The 21,325-nt window shown below is 50.7% G+C and overlaps 10 protein-coding genes across 10 annotated transcripts; 5 read left to right on the top strand and 5 right to left on the bottom strand.

The window, feature by feature from the left end:
• Positions 1-44: 44 nt before the first annotated feature.
• LDX57_004885 (Zn(II)2Cys6 transcription factor) lies at positions 45-2,940 on the bottom strand. Its single transcript, XM_046086563.1, has 2 exons — positions 2,736-2,940; positions 45-2,680 (listed from the first exon to the last, which is right to left on the bottom strand). Exons 1-2 carry the CDS (start codon positions 2,773-2,775, stop codon positions 1,326-1,328), a joined length of 1,395 nt encoding a protein of 464 aa, XP_045942528.1. The 5' UTR covers positions 2,776-2,940; the 3' UTR covers positions 45-1,325.
• Positions 2,941-3,073: 133 nt separating this feature from the next.
• Positions 3,074-4,859, bottom strand: LDX57_004886 (uncharacterized protein; the record flags this gene model as incomplete). Its single annotated transcript, XM_046086564.1, has 4 exons — positions 3,074-3,348; positions 3,409-3,436; positions 3,488-4,566; positions 4,630-4,859. 2 exons carry the CDS (start codon positions 4,857-4,859, stop codon positions 4,254-4,256), a joined length of 543 nt encoding a protein of 180 aa, XP_045942529.1. The 3' UTR covers positions 3,074-3,348; positions 3,409-3,436; positions 3,488-4,253.
• Positions 4,860-6,168: 1,309 nt separating this feature from the next.
• Positions 6,169-7,056, top strand: LDX57_004887 (DUF4112 domain-containing protein; the record flags this gene model as incomplete). Its single annotated transcript, XM_046086565.1, has 3 exons — positions 6,169-6,228; positions 6,292-6,506; positions 6,561-7,056. 3 exons carry the CDS (start codon positions 6,169-6,171, stop codon positions 7,054-7,056), a joined length of 771 nt encoding a protein of 256 aa, XP_045942530.1.
• A 134-nt stretch (positions 7,057-7,190) lies between these two features.
• CTU2 (uncharacterized protein) lies at positions 7,191-8,370 on the bottom strand (the record flags this gene model as incomplete). The annotated part of the gene is made up of 2 exons (XM_046086566.1): positions 7,191-8,208; positions 8,285-8,370. 2 exons carry the CDS (start codon positions 8,368-8,370, stop codon positions 7,191-7,193), a joined length of 1,104 nt encoding a protein of 367 aa, XP_045942531.1.
• A 383-nt stretch (positions 8,371-8,753) lies between these two features.
• LDX57_004889 (putative integral membrane protein (Ptm1)) lies at positions 8,754-10,686 on the top strand (the record flags this gene model as incomplete). Its single annotated transcript, XM_046086567.1, has 7 exons — positions 8,754-8,828; positions 8,890-9,084; positions 9,141-9,466; positions 9,522-9,562; positions 9,614-9,688; positions 9,741-10,351; positions 10,402-10,686. The coding sequence occupies 7 exons, from the start codon at positions 8,754-8,756 to the stop codon at positions 10,684-10,686; spliced, it is 1,608 nt and encodes a 535-aa protein (XP_045942532.1).
• Positions 10,687-11,305: 619 nt separating this feature from the next.
• On the top strand, positions 11,306-13,006 carry LDX57_004890 (uncharacterized protein; the record flags this gene model as incomplete). The annotated part of the gene is made up of 1 exon (XM_046086568.1): positions 11,306-13,006. The coding sequence occupies one exon, from the start codon at positions 11,306-11,308 to the stop codon at positions 13,004-13,006; it is 1,701 nt and encodes a 566-aa protein (XP_045942533.1).
• A 176-nt stretch (positions 13,007-13,182) lies between these two features.
• Positions 13,183-14,435, bottom strand: LDX57_004891 (WD-repeat containing protein SWD2; the record flags this gene model as incomplete). The annotated part of the gene is made up of 3 exons (XM_046086569.1): positions 13,183-13,961; positions 14,032-14,257; positions 14,319-14,435. The coding sequence occupies 3 exons, from the start codon at positions 14,433-14,435 to the stop codon at positions 13,183-13,185; spliced, it is 1,122 nt and encodes a 373-aa protein (XP_045942534.1).
• A 363-nt stretch (positions 14,436-14,798) lies between these two features.
• Positions 14,799-16,485, top strand: OAC1 (putative mitochondrial oxaloacetate transporter (Oac)). The gene is made up of 6 exons (XM_046086570.1): positions 14,799-15,052; positions 15,117-15,191; positions 15,260-15,389; positions 15,443-15,914; positions 15,970-16,115; positions 16,174-16,485. The coding sequence occupies exons 1-6, from the start codon at positions 15,036-15,038 to the stop codon at positions 16,264-16,266; spliced, it is 933 nt and encodes a 310-aa protein (XP_045942535.1). The 5' UTR covers positions 14,799-15,035; the 3' UTR covers positions 16,267-16,485.
• Positions 16,486-17,671: 1,186 nt separating this feature from the next.
• On the top strand, positions 17,672-20,848 carry RNR2 (ribonucleotide-diphosphate reductase subunit RNR2). The gene is made up of 4 exons (XM_046086571.1): positions 17,672-17,827; positions 17,906-18,154; positions 18,278-18,611; positions 18,666-20,848. The coding sequence occupies exons 1-4, from the start codon at positions 17,798-17,800 to the stop codon at positions 19,268-19,270; spliced, it is 1,218 nt and encodes a 405-aa protein (XP_045942536.1). The 5' UTR covers positions 17,672-17,797; the 3' UTR covers positions 19,271-20,848.
• Positions 20,067-20,650, bottom strand: LDX57_004894 (SRP9/SRP21 family protein; the record flags this gene model as incomplete). The annotated part of the gene is made up of 2 exons (XM_046086572.1): positions 20,067-20,489; positions 20,579-20,650. 2 exons carry the CDS (start codon positions 20,648-20,650, stop codon positions 20,067-20,069), a joined length of 495 nt encoding a protein of 164 aa, XP_045942537.1.
• Positions 20,849-21,325: the final 477 nt, after the last annotated feature.

Below are 21,325 nucleotides of genomic sequence, written 5' to 3' on the forward strand. Positions count from 1 at the left end.
TCGTGACAGACTAGAAGAGGATAGAGCTGCAAATTTCGAAGCTTTAGCCCGCGGTCTGCATGGATGGGCTGCAGGATGCGCTGTCTCGGCCACGGGAAGAAAGAAAAACGGTCAAAAGTAACCAATGTAGGAGCGAAAGACTTGCAATGAGGTCGATCGAAGAAGTTGCAGATGAGAACCAGTGAAAATTTTCCAATAGCCCGGAGGCATCAAGTCCACTCTCGGTAGTGATACAGTTGTGGGTTGCTTATGTTGGCGTGCGGCACGCGCTATCTTTGGTTCAAGATCGATGGCTCCCATTTGTAGATAACATGTGGCCGACAGCAAGAATGGGGGATTGACATCTTGGCTGCCCAATCTGGGTTAGTGGGGGACCACACAGGTACTGTTTCGCGTCAACAATATTAAGAGTCAATTCGATGAGCGACAATGGTGCCCTCTCCGAGTATCTTTCTGGGGGTGAAGAGGGTCAAAAGCAAGTCCAGCTTGTCGGCCATCCTGATATCGCCGGTTGGCACGAGGGCCCTAGTCCCGATCAGGGAGCCAAGATGTATCAATAAGCTTTTGGGTGGGGCCAACTTAGTCAGCGTTTGCTTTTCTTTTTCAGCCAATCATAGCCTTTGAAAGTGCCGAGGTGAGGTCTTTTTTTCGCTTGGGTGCGTTAAAAGTTCGGATATAGATAGATGGCAGTGCCGCTGTGTGCTGGGAGCAGATGGTTGACGTAGAATGGTAGGTGAGTAGTATAAATCAATACTGTCTGGTGGCATGTCTGGCTCGATTCGAATGTCGAGGTAAGGAATTAGATTCTCGGCCATCCTGTATGTACAGATTTGAGATGGAAATATAGACCATAAAAGATCCTCGCATAGAAACCTGCAGCTGTCTGCAGGATCAAATCCCCTGCACGGGGTATCCACTCATCGATTGCGTTTAGAGCCACCGAGCAATGACAAGCACGAATCATTATTAAAACGCTTCGGCCCCCGTAGCGTGACAGATTCGCCCGTTTCCAGTTCATCTGATATTGCCGGTGACTTGATTGATTACTGTTGCCCCAACCCTCAAGCTTGCTACATTTGGTTCCAACCTCTTCCATGCAGGCCGGTACAGCACGCATGGACACCAACACCTCACCGACCTTCCAACCACCTCGAGCGGAGAACAACGCCGTTGACAGGCCCCATAGCTAACATGGTGGTGACGATCGGAGTAGCATGCTCTGGTTGCCAGATATAATGGCGGAGGAGGGATCACCCGGTCCGAGAACCATTTGAGAAGAAAAGGGGTATTGAGCAGTTCCAGCTTCACATATCTTCCGTTCAACATCAAACTATTAAGAAGCTCTCATTGACAGATTTTGCCCTTGCCAAATGAATCCACGTGACACCCGGTTCGAGATCCAAGGCCCAAAACGTCTTCAGAAACGACAAGACCCGATGCCGATCCAGACTCCCGCTAAGCTGCATGATATTCAACATCGCATGCTCGATCGTCTCCTGCATACTCGGAATCCCGCGACACTCGGTTCCCGCTATAAACAACGGCCACACCAGATCGTGCGCGAAGTACGCACTGCGCGAAAGATAGGAAAGATGCGTCAAGATGGCGTCTCGTGATATCCGGATAAATCTTTCGGAAGGGTCGTCCGAGAGAACGCGATGGCTGTAGATGAGGATCGCATGGTAGTACATATATACGAGGTATTCGAAGTCACAGCGGGCCTCGCTGGATTTGAACTCCATGGTTTGACCCATCTGGATGATTTTGTACTTTGCGGCTTCGGTTTCGTCGAAGACCTCCTCGAGACGGGGGATATTCGAGTTCAACCAGGGGGTCGATCTTAGGCGCTCGGCTCGGGTGACGGCGTGCATGATGCGAACGTATTCGGAGAAGAAGCTGATGCTGCCATGAGTAGGGATGTTTTCGGATATGTCGTCATTTGGGTCGAATCGCGTTAGATTAATAAAGACGGAAGTGTAGTAGTATTCGTAGAGAAGAAAGACGTCGGAGAGATCGACCGAGCCGGCATGCTGCGTCGTTTGAGTCTTCCATTGTACGATTGCCCTCGCACCTTGAATGTGGATTAGCCATCGATCAGCCTCAGCCGTGAGTAACTCCAGATTGTAAAGAAGGAGCACAGAAGCCAAGGCACAACGCGCGGGATGGACCCAAGTCGATGGATTCGAAACAGTCTGAAAGAGGCTCAACTGCTGCGACAGCGATGAAAGAGCCCTATCGCGATTATAACCGGACACGGCCTGCAATCTACCGAACCAAGGATGATCGGCCGGGTACTTGCATGCGAGATCCTCCGATGCCATGGCCAGCACGGAGAAGAGGACCGTCGGCGAAGTGTGTGATAAAGGTAAGACGATATTCCGCCACGGGTTGCCCGGGCCATCAACCCAGGCGAGTTTCGTGGCAACACCTTCGTTAAAGTGGCGAAGTAGTTGGGATGTGAGATTATTGAAGATTGAAGTGGGCTGAATAGTGAGGGGTGATGGGACCTCTTTCTCTACAGGCACACATTTCCCCATGAACTTTCCTCTGCTTGCAACGCCTTGATCCCATCGCAGATGCACTCCATACCCCGGACAGTCGAAATCCCGCGAGATGCATTTTCGGCACTTGGGCTGGGTCCGATCACACGGGATACGTCGGGATTTGCATTTTTGACAGTCTGCAGGACCGCGTTAGTGACGCGCACGACAAATTTGCATCACAATTTCATTTACCTTTATTGGCAGTGGGCACAGACGGTCCCGTAGAGGCCATATGAAGAGATGAGAACGCTTCAACGGATCAAAGGGGACGATGCGGCCTGGACGAGTTGTTTGATTGGTGCTTCATTAGCGAGGTTGATGGGATGGTCTCACGATAAGTGAAAAGTGGAAAAGTAGGGATGTGAGTGGCAAAAGGTACTTTTATTTAGCCGTCGGAAGCTCATCCGAGCCGATCCTTGGGTGCGTGGCAGTACGGCTGTTGCCCTACCTAGTGTCTAGCTCTATGGACAGCGATCATTTGTCATTTTCCTCAATCATATATAATGCTTTACATGCATGTCATATTACATCTCTAGTTCATTGTGTGTTCAATCTCAAGGTATTCGTCATGCCCTAACAAACAACAACTAAGTAGCATTATTTGCGCATGTCCAACTAGCAGACTTCGAGCTCTCGTTGATCGATTTTTCAAAAACACAGTCCCAGCCCGCACTAATCAGAATACCTTGTTTCCAGGTTTGAAAGAAAAGGAACTTACAATTGCCCATGCAATGCCCAAGATAAGTACATTCATCACGGTGAGGCAAAGTATTCATTGCCAACCACAATATAGCAGGGAGTCCATCTAGATTTATCCATTAGTCTTAGCAAATCATAAGAAAAGAGGGTAGTTTCCAATACTGACAGCTAAACCAGCTTCCGAACAGCGAACTCTTTGCTTATTTGAGTAAACGCAAAGGACAGCATGCGTGCAGAGAACGTACAATAAGACTCAAGAGGTCATTGAAGACCGGGATCGACTCGACCCAGATAACCGAGACAATCACTACCCACGATCCAATAGAGACTGCCACGCCGGGACACCCTTCGGGCGAGTCGGTTATCGGGCTGAACAAAAGTCTGAGTATGATAATGTGGCAAAATGCGTATCAACTACTCTCATCGTTCCAGAATCCGTGAACCCCCTGTCCCAGACCCTTCTTCCTCGCCAACTCCAGCGCCAACCGACTACTAACAAGGTTCATCATGAATCTCCTTCATATGCGGCTTATACGACCCAATCAGCGAAACGAACCGGTTCTTGCGAGAGAGGCCTGTACCGCCGAGAAAGAAACCAAGGGGTCCGTAGATGGTGTGCAGCAGGTCTGGGGGCACGAGGAACCAGTGATCAGAACTCCCAGTCTTTGGTGTCTGATATGTCTTTCCACAAGCGAAATCCGGGGGGGCACTCTTGCTAAACCAAAGAGGACGTAACACACATCCTTCCAGGGGATCGGTTCGTCTGATTTGTAGCCCGTAAGAAAGTCGTAGAAGGAGCTAGTTCCGTTAAGCTTGAAAGTCAATTTGTCACGATATTGGGATCGGAAACGTACATGCGTTGAGTGGTCTCGTCCCAGAGGATCTTCGAAGGTGCGGAAATCGGGCGATACTGGCCGATAGTGGTACATTCACTGGGCACAAGTCAGTTGCCTTGCAAAGGTTATAGAGATTGCGAATTCATTGCGATAGAAGAGGAAACGCATAGACCGCTTACAGCCACGCTGCTTTGAACTGAGCTCTGATGAAGTCGCGCTTTTGAAGATCGAGCTGCCAAAACCACGGGCCTATCTTTTGGCCGGGAAGACTTTCAAGTAGCAAACATGTATAGAACCCGCCCGGAACTGGATCAGTCGAACTTTGTACTTTGCGGGCAACGCCCAGCAACCGCGGCGCTGAGCTACACTGCGCCTCTTCGAGCAGCGTCAGGGCGTCCAACATATCTTGGCCGTATCTTGGGAGGGTTTGCTTGGCTTGACGAGCCCTTTCTTCGGACGACATAATCTCTCCTCCGGCATGATACACTCTAGACAGAAAAAAGCTCAATATCAGTATACGTATGGGGGATCTATCGGGGTGGGTTGTTTACTGCAGAATGATACGAACAAAGGCTTCTTGAGTCAGGTCCGCCGTGTTTTTGGCACGGAATGTGCCATAAGAGACAGATGGTACTGCCCACTCGTCCTCGAGAACTTCATCGGGAGTCATCTGGGCATGGCGTTCTCGCAACTTTTCGGTAAGCGTCCAGACGGAATTGAGACTTGGAAACGAGATAGGTCGGCCGATGAAAGTGATGTCGAAGAACTCCAGGTCCTCCATGGTTATTGAGAGAATTGAGAGAAAGACGAGGAAAAGAGAAGAAAGGTAAAGATAAAGGGGACCAAAGATAGAGAGGGAGAGAACGAGACACTGAAGTGCTGAGAGATAACGGAGAGGATGGAGAGAAAAGAAGCTCGGGAAGAATAAGTGAGGAGTAGGTAGCAGGTAGGTAAGACTGAGGTGTACCATTCACTGTTATCCCCAACTGATGTCAACCTTACGCCCTCTGGAACATGCGGATCCGCAGCCACCCTATAGCTTTATCCAGACTAGCCTGGAACTTTCATATACTCTGTTTTTTCTTTCCAGAATGGAATGAGGCTGTTTGATGTATGGTTTTCACGAGGACTCCTTGATATAGTTCTGCAAGCTCACGCGACTGCAGCCACCTGTGAAACGTGACCTGCACCCTCTAATTGGATCCCCAGCTCTTTGTCTGCAGATGGCCTCCACGTCGGAGCATTCTGGCCTGTCTGGGAGGCATGGGGAAAGTGGAAAGGCACATCTTCATCCGCCTAGATCCTACTTTTGCCTATACATCAGAACAGCATTCATCACCTCACAAATCAATTGATTCCTCTACTCAAAAACCCATATAAAACACTATCACAATGAAATACATCAACCTGATTCTCTCTCTGACCGGCATATCTATGACCAGTATGTTACTATCCCTTCACTTCCATCCATCTCTTCAGTTCTGTTGAATTTGGCCACTGCACTAAAAAGGGTCAACCCTTACTTAGCAAGGGCTTACTCTAGTGCACATCTCCCGCGGCCACAAGTTCTCAAAAGTATCCAATCACCCGTGTCCGATGCCGGTGCATGTGCCACAGCTGTGGCAATTGTGGCTGGTGACACACGGACCAAGCCACTCGGGCAGCAAGTGGATTATGTAACGTCATCGGGAAACGATCAGCAGCTGGAATGACGTCTTGTCCGGTGGGCAGGTTTCTTTCCTCGCAAAGGGATGATCTTTTGCTGGTTGTTACACGGTTTGCGCATGGTCCGAAGTTTTAAAAAACCCTGTTTACCCCCCTTTTCATTCCTCCGCTTGAGCTGTGCCACATTTTCCTCATTCATCTCTTGGAGTTCTCCTTTCCGCGGTGTGTTTACTACTGAACCGACGCAAGCCAAGCGCCCAGACTTTGTTGCTTGTCGGATGACCTGACTCTAATTTAGTCTTATTCTTACTTCTTTTTCTCGTCAGCTCTCTGGAGGAGAAGTTCTTTTACCACAGAGACCTTTCTTCGTTTATTGTGATTTAAAGACTCATCTACACAACTGGACAGCCATGTCAGGTCCACTTATGTCTTTGGTGGGGAAGAGGGTTTTGGCAGAGTCCGCGCGAAATCATTTTGGACAAGAGGTGAATTTTCTATCTAGGACTGTTTGTCGCATCCATAATAGCTAATCAATACTGCTTGACTAGGACCCATACTTTGAAGAAGTCCCTGCTTCGCGTTTATCCCGTGCGTTTGGCAAAACGACTCAAAAACGGCGCAAAGCTGTTCCGCCTGGCCTGTCCAAGAACGATGAGCAGGTGTTGACCCAGGTCAAGCGTCGAGCCTACAGACTAGATTTGTGCCTGTTCAGTTTGTGTGGCATCCGGTTTGGCTGGGGGAGCGTAATTGCTTTGATTCCTGTGTAGGTTTTGACTGAGACTATCTTCGGTATGGCCCGACACTAACCATGTTGTAGTGCCGGAGACATCCTCGATACCTTTTTCGCACTCATGGTCCTGAGGAGCTGCGAGAATATCGACGGCGGGCTTCCTGCATCACTGCGGATGAAGATGACCATGAACATTATCTTTGATTTCGTCATTGGCCTCGTCCCTTTCGTTGGAGACCTCGCAGACGCCATGTACAAATGCAACACCAGAAACGCCGTGATCCTGGAGAAGCACCTGAGGGAAAAAGGGGCCCGGACTATTGCCAAGAGACGGAAACAAAACGAGGATCCCGACGTGGATTACAGTCTGCCAGACGAATTTGACAGATATGACGAGAATATGGTCGATGGTCGTCCGTCTAGACACGCGAGTCGGTCGCGCAGCAAGAGGACAAAGAGTCCAGCCAGACCTCAACCAGTTAGGCATGCGCAAAGTAACCGACAGGAGCGCAAATGGTTTGGCGGATCGGCTCCTCTGGATGATGACCTGGAAACTGGCGTCGTTGATAACACAAGACGCTAGATGATGATGATTTGTCTTTGATATGAGTATACCCCACTTTATGAGATATCTAGGAGTTGGCCCCGACGCGTGTAATAAATGATAATACCATTGTCTTTTCCTCGAATTCAGCAGACCGCAAATGGAGTGTTCACTTAGCAGCTGAGATCAGGGCGAGACCGAGCACAGGCGTAGCAGAACCCGGGGGTTTGGCCCTCGACCGAAGTAGGTCTATCTTCGGCCTCCCAAATGGAACTGCCGCAGAAGGTGCACTGAGACTTTTGGGCCGGTCCTTGGGAAGATTGAAGCTTGTTTGCGGTTCTGGTCACATTTAACATCACGCCAGGATATTTTTCACCTTGAGTTTGGACATATCGCATCATCAATTCATCAATAGACAGGTTCTTTGTTAAGGTGTTTTCAGACGGTGGCTCATCCGGCAGGATCATGCGGGACAGTTCTGGGAAGAAGCTGGCGTAATTACGCAGTTCGACCGTGAACAAGTCGCGCAGAGCGAAGTTGAATTCTAGCCCAGATGGAGACATGCCGTCCGATACTTGCCATGTCAACGAAGAGCCACGTCCCTTGGCGACGTTTGCGAGAGTCTTCGCAGCAAGCGTAGTATCCGAATCTCCCCATAGGATGGTCTTTGCGCCAACTTCCTTCGCGATAGCAACGATAAGTCTGTTCCTGAGGGCGCCGTCCACGTCAGCCTTCGATGTGGCGGATTCGATGGAGGACCGGAACGCATCCAGGCGCTCCTTATGCGACAAGGAGGGATTATCGGTGAACTTCGTGCCGGCGAACTGAGCCATCGTCTGCTGCATATCAGGGACATGCTCGAATATATCGTGGAAAGGGATCCGGGTAAATGTGCAAAGCGGGAAGAGCTTTTGCGCCAGCTCGAAGCCCTCATCATGCGCCGGCTGCGAAGGGGAGATAGTCGACGGGTCTATGATGAGCACATGGAGATCGAATCCTGGTGGCGGGTGGGATTTGGAGCGCTGAACTCGAACTTGATCGTGTAGCAAATGCAGCAGAACCGACGAGGAGAGGCCGTAAGAGAGGGGAACCAGGATTTTGTATTCTCCAGTTTTTGGTAGATCCCTCCGTAGACGATATTTCTCCGTTCGGCGAAACACCTTGTAACCGACGACTCGTTTATAGCAATCTCTGTTCAAACCCGAAGAAAATGTCTATTGTCAGTTATTGCACCCCACTTCCGGAGTAGGTCGACGGAGGAACGCACATGCATACTCGACGTTTGCGGAGGGTCAAAGTGGACTCGACCTCGCGGCAGTCCAAGCAAGGATCTAACAATTCCATTCCAGGCATCTTCTTTGATTTTTTTCAAATCCTTTGCTTTTCCTGGCGCATAAAGTTGTGGTGCAAAACGATCGAGATCGGGGAAGAAAAGAAGCCAAGGCAGAATTCTCTCGGCGGTGCGACGACGGGCTTAGATAATTCCTGGCGGGACAGTCAACACGCGGCTTCCCCGGTTTGTAGCCACGACTGCTACTCCGAAGTGACAGGCTGACGCATCGATTTATACCGTTGCCGTTGGATTTTCTTTCGACTCTCCATCGCGATACCTTATTTTTCCTTGTCTTTTTCTTTATCTTTCTTATGACCCCGGTCCGGTGAACAATCCTTCTCGCGCTCGGTAACTCCGGAGCCTACCTGGTAGCACCTGGTTAGCTCCTATTTTCACGACCACGATGAAGGGCTGGCTCCAGACCCTGGGCTTGACTGCCCTGTTGGCAGGACAAGCGCTTGCAAATGAAATCGAATTGGTGCGCCGAGATACCCTGAGAGACTAACCATCCGATTGTCTGACCGTTGCGTGCTTTTTAGACACAAGATGAGGCCCATCGGCAACGGTGTTCGGGGATGTACAGTCGCAAAGCTTGGGGCGGACAGGTTGATCCTTTCATATTGACCAAGTTTGTCTCTGAGTCACCTGGTGAAGGTGATCCTCTCGTCAGTATGGTAATCTTTGAATGGAGCGATGAGGCTTTGATTGGGAGACTGGTGTCGGACGACGCCGAGGTACGCTCCGAACAACCTATGATTGACTTCCGATTTCGCTTCTAAGTGCATTGTAGGAGAAAGAGACAATCTGCGATGAAGCTAGTGTACGAGCGAAGCTATGTAAAGAAGAGGAAATCGGCTCCTTTATCCTCGCCGCCAACGCGACCGACGCCTCCCTATTCCCAATCATGTCCAAAGCGATAAACTTGAATAAGCCGGAAACGATCAACTATCCGATTAAGAAAACCGGCTTCTACTGCGTGAGCACGTATGGATACTCTGGAAAGGACTATAAAGCGGTGGTCGAATTTAGGAATGCGTATGGAGAACTTCCGGCTGCGCAAATCGCCAAACTACCATTCTATGGCGGCCTCACCATTGTCTACGCTGTGGTTGGAATGTATGGATCTCGCCTAGTCATTTGTTTATTGAAGATGTGTTCTGATTTAAGACAGCTTCTGGGCTTTCCTATATGTGCAAAACCGACACGACATTTGTGAGTGATCTCTCCCGATTTTGTGTAAAGAAAGACTCTAACCTCCGACAGTGCCCGTGCAGAACTACATAACCGCTATTTTGGTTTTCTTAATCGTCGAACAGTTGATGACTTGGGGTTTCTACGGTACGTCATCGTCCGAAATAACATCTTCAACTCGATCGCTAACCGCTCCCAGATTATCAAAATAGGAATGGTCTAAATGTTGGTGCAAAAGCATTGATGGTCATTGTTGCAGTCCTCAATGCGGGAAGAAATGCCTTCTCGTTTTTCCTCCTTTTGATCGTCTGTATGGGTTATGGCGTTGTCAAGCCCTCCCTCGGCCGCACCATGGTTTATGTCCGCATCCTCGCTATAACTCACTTTGTCTTCGCCGTGATATATGCTGTAGCAAGCCTATCGATCACCCCCGACAGTGCTGGACCCCTTGTCCTCCTGATCGTGCTTCCGCTCGCCGGTACATTGACTGCCTTCTATGTGTGGACGTTGAACTCGTTGAATGCCACCATGAAGGACCTGGTTGACCGAAAGCAGAAGGTGAAGGCTATGATGTACAAGAAGTTGTGGTGGTGCATTCTGGGTAGCATTATGGTAATCTTTGGGTTCTTCTTCATCAACTCGATCGTCTTTGCTGGTCGCAGCGAGGCGAGCTTCGTGCCGGACCACTGGAAGACCCGATGGTTTGTGCTGGACGGCTGGCTCAACCTCGTTTACCTGTTCGACATTGGGTTCGTTGCCTATCTGTGGCGACCTACCGCCAACAACAGACGATTCGCCATGAGTGACGAGGTAAGTACCGGAACTTTACTTTCCACAATTCGTACTGACGACTTGTCTAGCTTGCCCAAGACGACGACGGCTTCGAGATCCGGTCCTTCGGTAGCGCTTTGGATGAGGAAGACGTTCTTGCCGACAACGAGGGACAGCATCCCTCCGAGCAGCGCCGTGACCTCTCACCTGTGCCTCCTAAACCCGTTCCTTCTGCACCGCGCCAACGGGAGTCTTTGGACGGAGAGACGATCTTCGCCGTCGGTGAAGACGGCGACAAATGGACCGATGACGAGGATGAATCGCCGCGCAACTCCGGCGAGCACCAACGACTCACTGGCAAGGACAGGGACTAAAAACTAGATCTTTCTATGCCACAGAATGATTTCCTATTGGTGGTGGATGACACCACATCGTGGTTGCAACGCCTGCATCACCTTGTACTGATACCTGGGGGCCACCGGACCCCATTCTCAATGAACCGGAGGAATTGAACTGCTTTCTCTTCAACCTTGGCAAGCAGGCATCGGAACGGCGTTCGGCCTTTCGGTTTTTGTGTTGTATCTTTCGTTTTCATGTTCACTAGCTACGCAGATTCTTTTAGATGACGAGAGATGAAGCCGCTCTCATAATGTAAATGTTCGCAAATCCGTTGCCTACCGTGTACCTCTAGCGACATCAGGTTCAATATGGCCCAATTGCCTATCAAGTAATATGTTTATTGCACTTATGTCTATCAGGCGAATTCTTACCCATTTAGGTTTAAATCATGACCTGGAATGATGACTCAAGGCTACCAGTGGGGAATGTAGAAAGGCCGGATGTCATTGTTTCTGACAGTGACCATTCCATTCTTCCCTCCGACTTATTTCTTCTACTTCTCTCGGTCCCTCCCTCTCCTCCTAATTCTTCTCATCTCTACATTTCTCCCTCTAAACTCTCCAGACAACCACCCCCATCACCAGGAAACCAACAATGCCAAACTCAAACACCACCGACCCTCCACCCCCACCACCACCCACCTCCAACTCACCCCCCGAACTCACATCCTCGCTCATCACCCGCTGCAAAACACTCCTCTCCGAGCTCGACGCCTTCCAATCTCTCGTCGCCTCCACGCAACGAAACCCCCAAATCGTCGAAGCCCGATCTCTCCGCTCAAACGTCCTCTCGGAACTCCGCACGCTCGAGAAACTGACGGAGAGGGTGCGCGTGGCCAGCGCGGAAACACACAATGACACCGATGCCAGTGCCAATTCCAATGCTGACGCTGACGCTGACGCCGACGCGGAGATACAGAAACGGCTACTGCACGCGCTACGGTCCTCGAATCTGCCGTTCTACGAGACGGTGTGGACGATAGCGAAGAGGTCGTGTTCGGGGCTTGTGGCGTTCGGGAAGAGGTTTTATTGGGATGGGGAGAGCAGGGAGGGAGAGAAAGAGACGGAGGGGAGAGACAATTCTAAGGCCACGGCCAAAGCTCAGATTAAGGGCAAAGGCAAGGGTAATGGAGGCAAGGTTAAACGGAAGAGTGTCTATGTGGATATCGTGGCCGATGACGGGGAGGAGTGGGTGAAGGTGTCGACGATCTCAGAGACGAGGTTGTTGTTCGAGATGGCGAAAAAAGGGTGGGAGGCTGATTCGGAATCCGAAGACGGGTCCGACGAGGAAGGGGGACGGACGATCTTGCAGAATTTCAAGGACGGTGCGGGCTATGACAGTGACGATGATGACGAGGATGAGATTGAATTGGTCAAGTTGGCAGCGGATATGAGGAAGGCTGCTAACGTGACGAGGGTGAACTACAAGCATCCGCGGCTACGGATGGTGATTTCGAAGATTGAGGAAGGGAAGAGTTCAGACATCGACAATTTGCTCAAGGTAATACGGAGCTATGGGGTCGTAGTCGATTGCGGGGAGGGCAATCTGGGTTCGTCTTCGTCGTCAGAAGAGACCAACCCTGAAGATGTGCTTGCGAAGGAACTCCGTCGACTTCTGCCCACCCCGTTCAAACGGTTTACGTCCCTGTTAAATGTGGATTGTACACTATTGCTTGCAATCGTTTCAGACGTGTCTTATTTCAAGAAGATACCCCCGTCTCCATCACTCCATAGAGCCATCCTCCGCCAGCTCGAGGTCGAAAGTCAGCGGCCATTGCTAACCACGGAGCTTTGGCCCGCCATGGGTGCGCACGAGTTGGTGTGCACCAACGAGGCAGCTAGACGGATGCGTGAGATTGTGGACGTGATTGGCACCGATACTGAAAAGAAACGGGCTGAGATTGTGATGGCCGATCCGCCATTCAACGACCGCGATGCGAAAGACCTCATCCATGACCTTCAGCAATTGTCAGACTATGAAATCCCATCACACTGGAAGCTGCCCATAAGAATAGTGGATGCCGGTCCTGTAATTGATGCAGCGAAAAACAACGGCCAGTTGCCTCCGGTAGCCCACCAAGTAACCGAGATACTGTCTGATATCAACTACAGCGTCTTCATGTATGGGTGGGCCACTGCAACGACAACAATATCCAGCAATCGAACGGTGGTTAAACAAATCGAAGCCACAGTGGAGATGCAAAGAAACGGCGATGAAGATCTGGAGGGACCGCAGATATGGGTCTGTGACACGGCCAGGAGTTTAGTGGGCAAGGAAAGGGGCCGAAAAGACTAGAAAATGTTTCCCTGAGATAAATCATAGAAAAGAAATTCCATACGGCGGAGATGAATGGGCCTTTTCTCAATGGGTAGTGGAAGATATCAGGCATCATCGAACAATCCGCATGGCGAGCGAAAACAAGATTTGAGATTACCGCGGTTCGCGTGTTGGTGCCTTAAGCCAATCCCTGTTTACTTCTCGGAGGGCTGGTAGCTGTTGTCCGGAAGCCAAAAGGCCAATTCTTTATCAGCCGAAGCGAAGAAATTATACCTGGGGTTGTACTCAATCACAGCGGTCCGGCCGCGATTGGGCAACCGGCATGTTGGCTGTAACAGGCCGTTGGCATCGGGAGCCTGCTGCGTGTCCCACACGAGAACGTCGTGCTGGTCGCCCGAGCCTCCGAACACAAAACGACCGTCCGGAGAAAAGCAAGCGTCGCCCTGTCCGAGAGGCTTGCCTGTAGTCGAAACCGGGGCTGCTCTACCAGGCGAGCCGTTCTTGCCAACCAAGAAGGCCTTGACGGTGCCCTCGAAGGCATCGAGAACGAAGTGGCCATGGTAATCGGTTCCAACAAGCAGGTGCTTGCCATCATTAGAGAATTCAAGACGAGTCCAAGCCCTGCCACGAGTGGACGGGGTGTATTTCTCTTCGTAAGGTGCCATATCGAAAGTCGAGAACGGAGCTTTGTCATAATTGCGGAAGTCGTAGAGGAGGATGGACGACGTGGACTGGGTAGCAATGGCAATGACCGAGGCAGAAGGGTCAAACGCCACAAGATAGGGGGTAGCAAGCTTCAGCTTTCCCTGCATGTTTCTCGAGCCCAGGTCCCAGACCGCAATGGTGTCGTCTTTGGAGCAAGAGATGAAGGAGTCGCTGCCAGGAGAGACGGCCAGAGAGGTCACCTTATCGGTATGACCGGAAAAGTAGCGAACATATCCCTCATTGTGGAGATCGAGCAATCTCAGGGAGTCTTGAGCAGCATCAGTAAAGAACAATAGCCTAGGAAGCAAACTGTGGACAGTGTGGCATGTGGAACGTACCGTCGACTTTTGTGCTAGCATGAAGAACCTGACGCGCATGGTGTGTGAACCTGGCCAGGTGGGCACCGTATTTCTTGCTGGGCACCGACTTGGTCATTTTGCCTTCTTTGATGTCGAAGATTTGGATGGTTTCGTCATCTCCAGATGCCACCAGGTGTTCGCCCTGGTCGTCGAAATCAAGAGAGGTTACATATTTGGAGCTTTCTGGTTTCTGTCGATTGAACGCCTGAAAAAGTATCAGTCTAATTCGGCTAAGGACTTGACAGCAGAAAGAGCCGTGTACAAACCCTGGTGGGACGAAAGCTACGAATAATGTCCGACACTTTCTGTGTCTGTAGCTGCTGGGAAGCCTGAGGCTGCTGAGACGCCTGCGGCGCTGCCTGACCTGGCTGGCTGTCCGCCATGATTGATTAAATTAAACGATACGGCGAAAGAGCGAAGTCAAAGAAGCCTAGATCTAGTTGAAAATTATGGGTCTTCGAGATGACTATGCCCGGGAAGTTCGATGAGTCTTCACTCGGCTCTCACTAGATCCTCCGCAGTGAAGGAAGAAGCTTCCAGGCTCCGGCTATCAACGAGGCAAACGCGATCTGCCCAATTTCACGCGTTTGACAGGCTCTAGCCTCTTCGGGTCAAGACCAGCCTGACCAGGGCCGACCGGGATCGGCCGGGTGGATAATCCGCTCCGACGGTTAGACTCGGTTGACCGCCCGACGTCGGAGGTATGACCAATCACCGCCCGTGGAATCCAATCGGCGAAGCTTAGACAGATCGCTCGGCGCGAGATTATGAAGGAAATGCTACTTCTTACACCTCCGATCTGACCCTTCGCTCTCTTTGCACTGTTGGACCACCCTCTTTGAGCAGCCGTTCAGGGCTAGGACATTCATTTGCGACTCTCTCCACTCTGCTGTATCTTGTTTCTGTCCATTGAGGTTAATCCTCCTCTGTCGCCGACGATTCTGCGCTCTCCGCCGTTGACCGGGGCTTTCATTCAGTGAATCATGTCTACCACCACAGGGTATGTTTCGACAGTGAAGCGCGAATCAGGCAAGAAATTTGGCTAATTTTCCTGTCACATACAGAGCATTTATTGCGGGCGGAATTGCAGCATGCGGAGCGGTCACAGTCACCCACAGTTTTGAAACGGTGAAGATTCGGTGCGGAATACTCTACCACTGAGCGCATGCCATTCGCCTTCCTCGTCTGACGATTGTCTCACTTGCAGTCTGCAACTACAAGGTGAATTGCAAGCAAAGGCCGATGCGGCCAAGAAGTACAAGGGTGTGACGCATGCCGTCAAGGTTATCCTACAAAACGAGGGCCCTAAAGGGTTGTTCCGAGGCATTGGTGTTGCTGTAGGTCATGAATGCGCATAGTGGCAGGCTAGTGGCTGACTGAACGGACCTAGTATATATATCAAATCCTGCTCAATGGCTGCCGTCTAGGGTTCTATGAGCCCGTGCGTACGACGCTCACTTCGGCTATCTACAAAGACCCGCAAGTTCAATCCCTGGGTATCAACGTTCTCGCCGGCGCTTCGTCGGGTATCATTGGTGCTGCCGCCGGCTCTCCATTCTTCCTGGTCAAGACTCGTCTCCAGTCCTACTCTCCGTTCCTCCCCGTCGGCACGCAGCACAACTACCGCAACTCGTTCGACGGTCTGCGCAAGATCTACACAACCGAGGGTGTGAATGGGCTGTACCGAGGCGTGGGCGCAGCGATGGTGCGGACCGGATTTGGTAGCTCTGTGCAGTTGCCGACCTACTTCTTTGCCAAGCGACGTCTCACGAAGCATTTGGGCATGGAAGAAGGCCCGGCTCTTCACCTAGCCAGCAGCACGGCCTCTGGATTTGTCGTCTGCTGTGTCATGCATCCCCCAGGTATGCTCTACGATATGCTGGGTTGCGCACCGTCCCGCTAATCATTGTTGTTTAGATACCATCATGTCCCGAATGTATAACCAGACCGGTAACCTGTACAAGGGCGTATTCGATTGCTTGTATAAGACTATCCGTACAGAGGGTCTGCTTGCCATCTACAAGGGCTATTTCGCTCACTTGGCCCGTATCCTACCCCACACTGTAAGTTATCCCTGTGCACAGACGAACCACCCCGAACATATGACTAATCTTCTTGCAGATCTTGACCCTCTCCTTGGCCGAACAAACCAACCGGTTCATGCGGAAGGTTGAGGACCGGCTTCTCTCCGACGACCTGAAATCGCGTATATAATTGAAGAGTACGGGATTGCCGTGAGCTAGTATAAGAGGGGGTGAAGTCCTTGATTTTTGATTTGGTCTTTGGCTAGTCGAATACCCGGGCAATGGTAAATAAGAGGCGTTTGAACTTGGGTTGTGTCGTCACGTCACTATAGAGAATTTTGTACATAGGAAAGAATACTACATCTAGACTGCATGATATGATCTGCAACCTTGCATATAATTTTGGACCAAGTATTCCGAGAATCCAAAGCGCTGCATCGCGTTACAGGGGCCGATAGATCAGTCGCGTGGGATATGGAGCGTATAATACGGGTAATGCTTCACAATTGACACATGCCAATTCCAAAAGGAACGTGTTCAGATTCCCTTGAAAACCTAAAGGGATGTGAGAGGAATCAGACAGCACACAGAAAGACACAATCCTAGAGTCAATGTTCAGAACACGCCCAATTCCACACCGACGCGTCTCTGTTTACGATGTCATCATCGACCGCCTTGGAAGAAAAGAAACGAAACGAGAACAGTCCCCACAGGGGAGCCCAGGCCCAGACGCTAAACGTCAGCCCCAAAGCATCCCTGAGAAATTAGATCCGTAAATCCGAGGTGGGTGCCTGGAGTAGGCAGAAAGAGCCACTCTACACGTCGCGTCGCGTGCTGCAAGGGCAAGGCTCTTTGCTTCGTCGGAGAAACACTAGCTTATTCTATCATTATCAAATCTCCATTCTGGGCTACCGCTGTGGGGATGAGTGGGTAGGTTTCATTTGTCAGATTGCAGTTCCTATTACTGAGGATTTCCTGGACTGGGTGAAGGACTTAGGGAGACGCGTTACTCCAGTATGGAGAGCAAAATAGGAACAGTCACAGGTAACACGGTAACACAAGACCTGCACCAAGCATTCATACTACAACACACTCAAGAATAGATGGGTTATATGTAAACTAACTACTGAATAATTGCAAGTGCGCTAAATACTAAACTTAACAGGGAGTCATGGTCCATGGGTGGCCAGAGTTAGATCGACGGTGCAGGGAGAGATGAAATCTCATCAGATAAGATTAAACCACCTCTGCTGGGCGACGCGACATACTCGGCAACACCCTCTCTGGGAAACTGTGGGAATTCAGGTATGTGGGGATTAGGCACATACCTAAGAAGTTTGATCATTCAGTGGAGAATCCAAACACCGGATGGTAGGAAACAGCAGTGGTCTGACCCAACCACAACCCGAGTTGGAGTGTGGACGATGTTGTTTTCCAGTTTCCTGTAGGGGAGAAGCGTGAAGACGCGACCGGCAGCAGGGAGACTCCGCCAGCCACCGGCCCCAGAGGCGCGCCAAGTCACGTGCACCGTGACTTAGCCCGTCGCGCTAGTGACCGCGCTCCTCGTCCCAAGCAAGTATTTCTTCGCCCGGTTCTCCCACTTCATCTGCCATTCTTTCCTCATCCCATTCTCCCTGCTTCATAGTTTGGCGTGCTTTTGTGTCAGTGTGATCAATTCGTCTGCACTTTGCATTCTATAAATCTCTCAGACACTGTCCATCATGTCCTCGCAGTTCACTCCCTCCAAGCAGGTACGTGAGGTCATATGTCGCCTCTCGCGGCCGACGCGTCGCTAGTCGTGTTCAAGCTAACAATGTACCTTTCAATAGGCTGCTTCCTCTCTTGAGAACCTCAAGATGAACGACTCGCCCGTCAAGAAGCTTGACTTCGAATCTGTCGGCAAGGAGAACGTGCCTTCGTCCACCCCCGCTGTCGACATGACCGCCACCAAGCCTGTGGCGGAAAAGCCTGCCGAAACTTCCTCCATTGTTGCTGCTATCAAGGAGATGGAGGCCCAAGAACCTTTGCTTCAAGAGAACCCCAACCGTTTTGTCCTCTTTCCCATCAAGTACCATGAGGTGAGTTGACACGTCCCGTACGCGTCACGCGTAAATTGATTTTTGCCGCACCCTTCCGAATGATCCATGCGTCACCCCCACTATCCAATTACCTTCGCTAACCTGCCGTCTTCTCCCTCTTAGATCTGGCAAATGTACAAGAAGGCCGAGGCTTCGTTCTGGACCGCCGAAGAAATTGATCTGTCGAAGGATCTGCACGACTGGAACAACCGTCTGAACGAGGATGAGCGTTACTTCATCTCTCACGTTCTTGCTTTCTTCGCCGCCTCGGACGGCATTGTCAATGAGAACCTGCTGGAGCGCTTCAGCGGAGAGGTGCAGGTTCCCGAGGCTCGTTGTTTCTATGGATTCCAGATCATGATTGAGAACATCCACTCGGAAACCTACTCTCTTCTGATCGACACCTACATCAAGGAGCCCAAGCAGCGCACCTACCTCTTCGATGCTATTGATACCAGTACGTTTGAGCACTCCGCATTTATCATACAGGAATTGCTAACATTTCAAAAAGTTCCCTGCATCAAGAAGAAGGCCGAATGGGCCATCCGATGGATTCAGGACCAGCAGTCGACCTTCGGCTCCCGTCTCGTCGCCTTCGCCGCCGTTGAGGGTATCTTCTTCTCCGGATCTTTCGCTTCCATCTTCTGGCTGAAGAAGCGTGGCCTGATGCCCGGTCTCACTTTCTCCAACGAACTGATCTCTCGTGACGAGGGTCTCCACACTGACTTCGCCTGCTTGCTGTTCTCCCACCTCAACAACCGCCCCAACAAGCAGGTTGTGGAGGACATTATTGTCGAGGCCGTCGCCATTGAGAAGGAGTTCTTGACCGACGCCCTTCCCTGTGCCCTTCTGGGCATGAACGCCAACCTGATGTGCCAGTACATCGAGTTCGTGGCTGACCGTCTCTTGGTGGCCCTCGGCAACTCGAAGTACTTCAACGCCACCAACCCCTTCGACTTCATGGAGTCGATCTCCCTGGCTGGCAAGACCAACTTCTTCGAGAAGCGTGTTGGTGACTACCAGAAGGCCGGTGTGATGGCAAGCACCAAGAAGGATGCCGCTCAGGACGAGACCAAGACCGGCAACGGTGGTCTCTCGTTCGATGAGGACTTTTAGACTGATGCTACACGATTATACCCGGCCTTGTGGGCGGCCATTGGATACGAGCTAATTTGTTTTTTTTTTTTTTCACTACCCCTTGTTTCGTTTGTTCTTTTTGCTCCGGTGCTACTGATTTATGAGGTTTTCGAGGGATGCGCATGGGTCTGGCGTTTGACGGCGGGAACTATTGAACGTATTAATGTCTCATCACATTCGGTACGTACTTGTATGGTATGGAATGAATGGTGGACTGTATTTAAACGAATAGGATATTTGTACATTCGAGTTGGATATTTGCATTTCTTGTTTAAATAGTCTAGAATCAAGTGATCTATCAATGCTTTCTTTTCTCAGAGAGGCCTGGGTTCGTTCTTTTGCTGTACGTTTACAGTCTTAGACTCCATTGTAGGCATAGTTGACTTGCATCAGTCCTTCACATGAGAAATATTTTGTGTTTATGTACAAGACATACATCATTAAGTATCGTCTACCAAATGCTGGCTCCTAGGTGTATCCAAGTCATCAGGGGAAGAAAGGCAGCCCAGCCCACAGTCCGTGGAACTGAAAGGCAAACAAAAAGCAAAGATAGAGAAGAGAAGATAGACGACGTTGGCGCACTTTTTCCGCTCCCGATCAACCAACCATGAGACGTGCCGATCGTCAAACTCATCGCCTAGTATCCATCTAGGTGTGCGCATGCGCAACTAGAAACTCAAGGCGTCCATATCCATGCCCACTGGTTGTGCTCCCACCGCCCAAACAGACCGGCATCATATCCGCATGTGCCCTAACGAAGAAGCAGCCTCCCAGCTCACCTCTTCCCCTTCCCACCCTTCTTCTTCGATTTCCCACCCTTATTGCTTGACTCCGTCTTAGCCGCAGGTGCGGCGGCGGCAGTCGTCGGCGTAGCCGTACCATCCTCAGGAGCATCCGCCATCTCAACATCAGCGGCCGGAGCAGCAGCAGCAGCAGCGCCCAGACCCAAACTAGCCACATCTGCACCGCCGGCCAACTTCCCCAGACTTGTGATCAAGCGACCGACCTCGGCGGCCTTGTTGGTGCGATACTTGAGACATAGTCCGGCGGAGGGGTTGAATGTTTTCAGCGTCAGCGTGGCGACTGGCGTCGTGGTCGTCTGTGATTGTTGGGATTGAGGATCGGTGGGGGCGGCATCTGTCGTGGATGTGGATTTAGGTTTGTGTGAGGGGAAGCTGTATTTCGTTGTGATACGGGTCTGGAGGGGTCAAGTTAGTTAATCTGGCTCGTGTCTTGTCTTGATGCTGGCTGGCTGGCTGGTTGGTCTTTGAGAGGATAAGAACGTACGGTGTCCGGGTATGCTTCGAGTAACAGGGCCGATTGTTCCAGGTAGGCCTGGGGAGTTGGGAGGTACGGCATGATGTAGGTAGGGGTTTTGACGGTTTATCGTGTCTGAGAGAGTCGATCGGGTGGAGGATGAATTGTCGAACTGGCCGGCGCTGGCTGGTCGGTTGGTTTGGAGCGACTTTGCATCTGCCATCTTTATAAAGGCGGTGGGTGAACTTGGTGATGGTGCGTGGTGCTTGTTCTGGGTTGTGGTCTTAGCGTTAGTGGCATAGAGGGCATCTTCCATTTCTGTCTTCATCCATGCATTCATTTGTATCCACAAATATATTCGCCATTTAATCCAGCAGTCTATATTGTACTTGTGTCTTCTTGTATTGTTTGATCTCATTTTCGGCTTGATTGTTCGCCGACTATTGCCATATATAGCAACTATATATTCCTCAGTCTATACTTCCATTGTGCTCTGCATAAGCTGTGCTGTGCCATTCGCTCTTTGCTCGACCTTGTGATCGGTCAACTGTGAGCTTCACAACGCCTCCAAATCTTGGTCTCTACTAGACCCAACGAAGGATAAATGTTCAAAAACAACAGACAAGAGCCATAGTGCAACAAATATGATTCTCCTGCTCTTGTTAGTGGGCTACCACTTAGATGGGAAAACGTTATTTGTGGCAACATCAACATTCAGCCAGAGATTCAACATTCAGCCAGAGATGAATCAAGAGTGACAAAGGATCCTGTGCAGGA

Source organism: Aspergillus melleus (assembly GCF_016097325.1).
Source record: "Aspergillus melleus strain CBS 546.65 chromosome Unknown contig2, whole genome shotgun sequence".
Lineage (NCBI taxonomy): Eukaryota > Fungi > Ascomycota > Eurotiomycetes > Eurotiales > Aspergillaceae > Aspergillus > Aspergillus melleus.

What these genes read in the sequence shown, in the direction of transcription:
- LDX57_004885 (XM_046086563.1), bottom strand. Translation starts at nt 2,775, where the DNA reads ATGGCCTCTACGGGACCGTCTGTGCCCACTGCCAATAAAG. An exon ending in TGTGCCCACTGCCAATAAAG is followed by an intron (nt 2,681 to 2,735) that starts GTAAATGAAATT and finishes GCGGTCCTGCAG; the next exon opens with ACTGTCAAAAATGCAAATCC.
- OAC1 (XM_046086570.1), top strand. An exon ending in TTTGAAACGGTGAAGATTCG is followed by an intron (nt 15,192 to 15,259) that starts GTGCGGAATACT and finishes TCTCACTTGCAG; the next exon opens with TCTGCAACTACAAGGTGAAT. An exon ending in CCCGTATCCTACCCCACACT is followed by an intron (nt 16,116 to 16,173) that starts GTAAGTTATCCC and finishes ATCTTCTTGCAG; the next exon opens with ATCTTGACCCTCTCCTTGGC.
- RNR2 (XM_046086571.1), top strand. Translation starts at nt 17,798, where the DNA reads ATGTCCTCGCAGTTCACTCCCTCCAAGCAG. An exon ending in AGTTCACTCCCTCCAAGCAG is followed by an intron (nt 17,828 to 17,905) that starts GTACGTGAGGTC and finishes ACCTTTCAATAG; the next exon opens with GCTGCTTCCTCTCTTGAGAA. An exon ending in TTCCCATCAAGTACCATGAG is followed by an intron (nt 18,155 to 18,277) that starts GTGAGTTGACAC and finishes TCTCCCTCTTAG; the next exon opens with ATCTGGCAAATGTACAAGAA.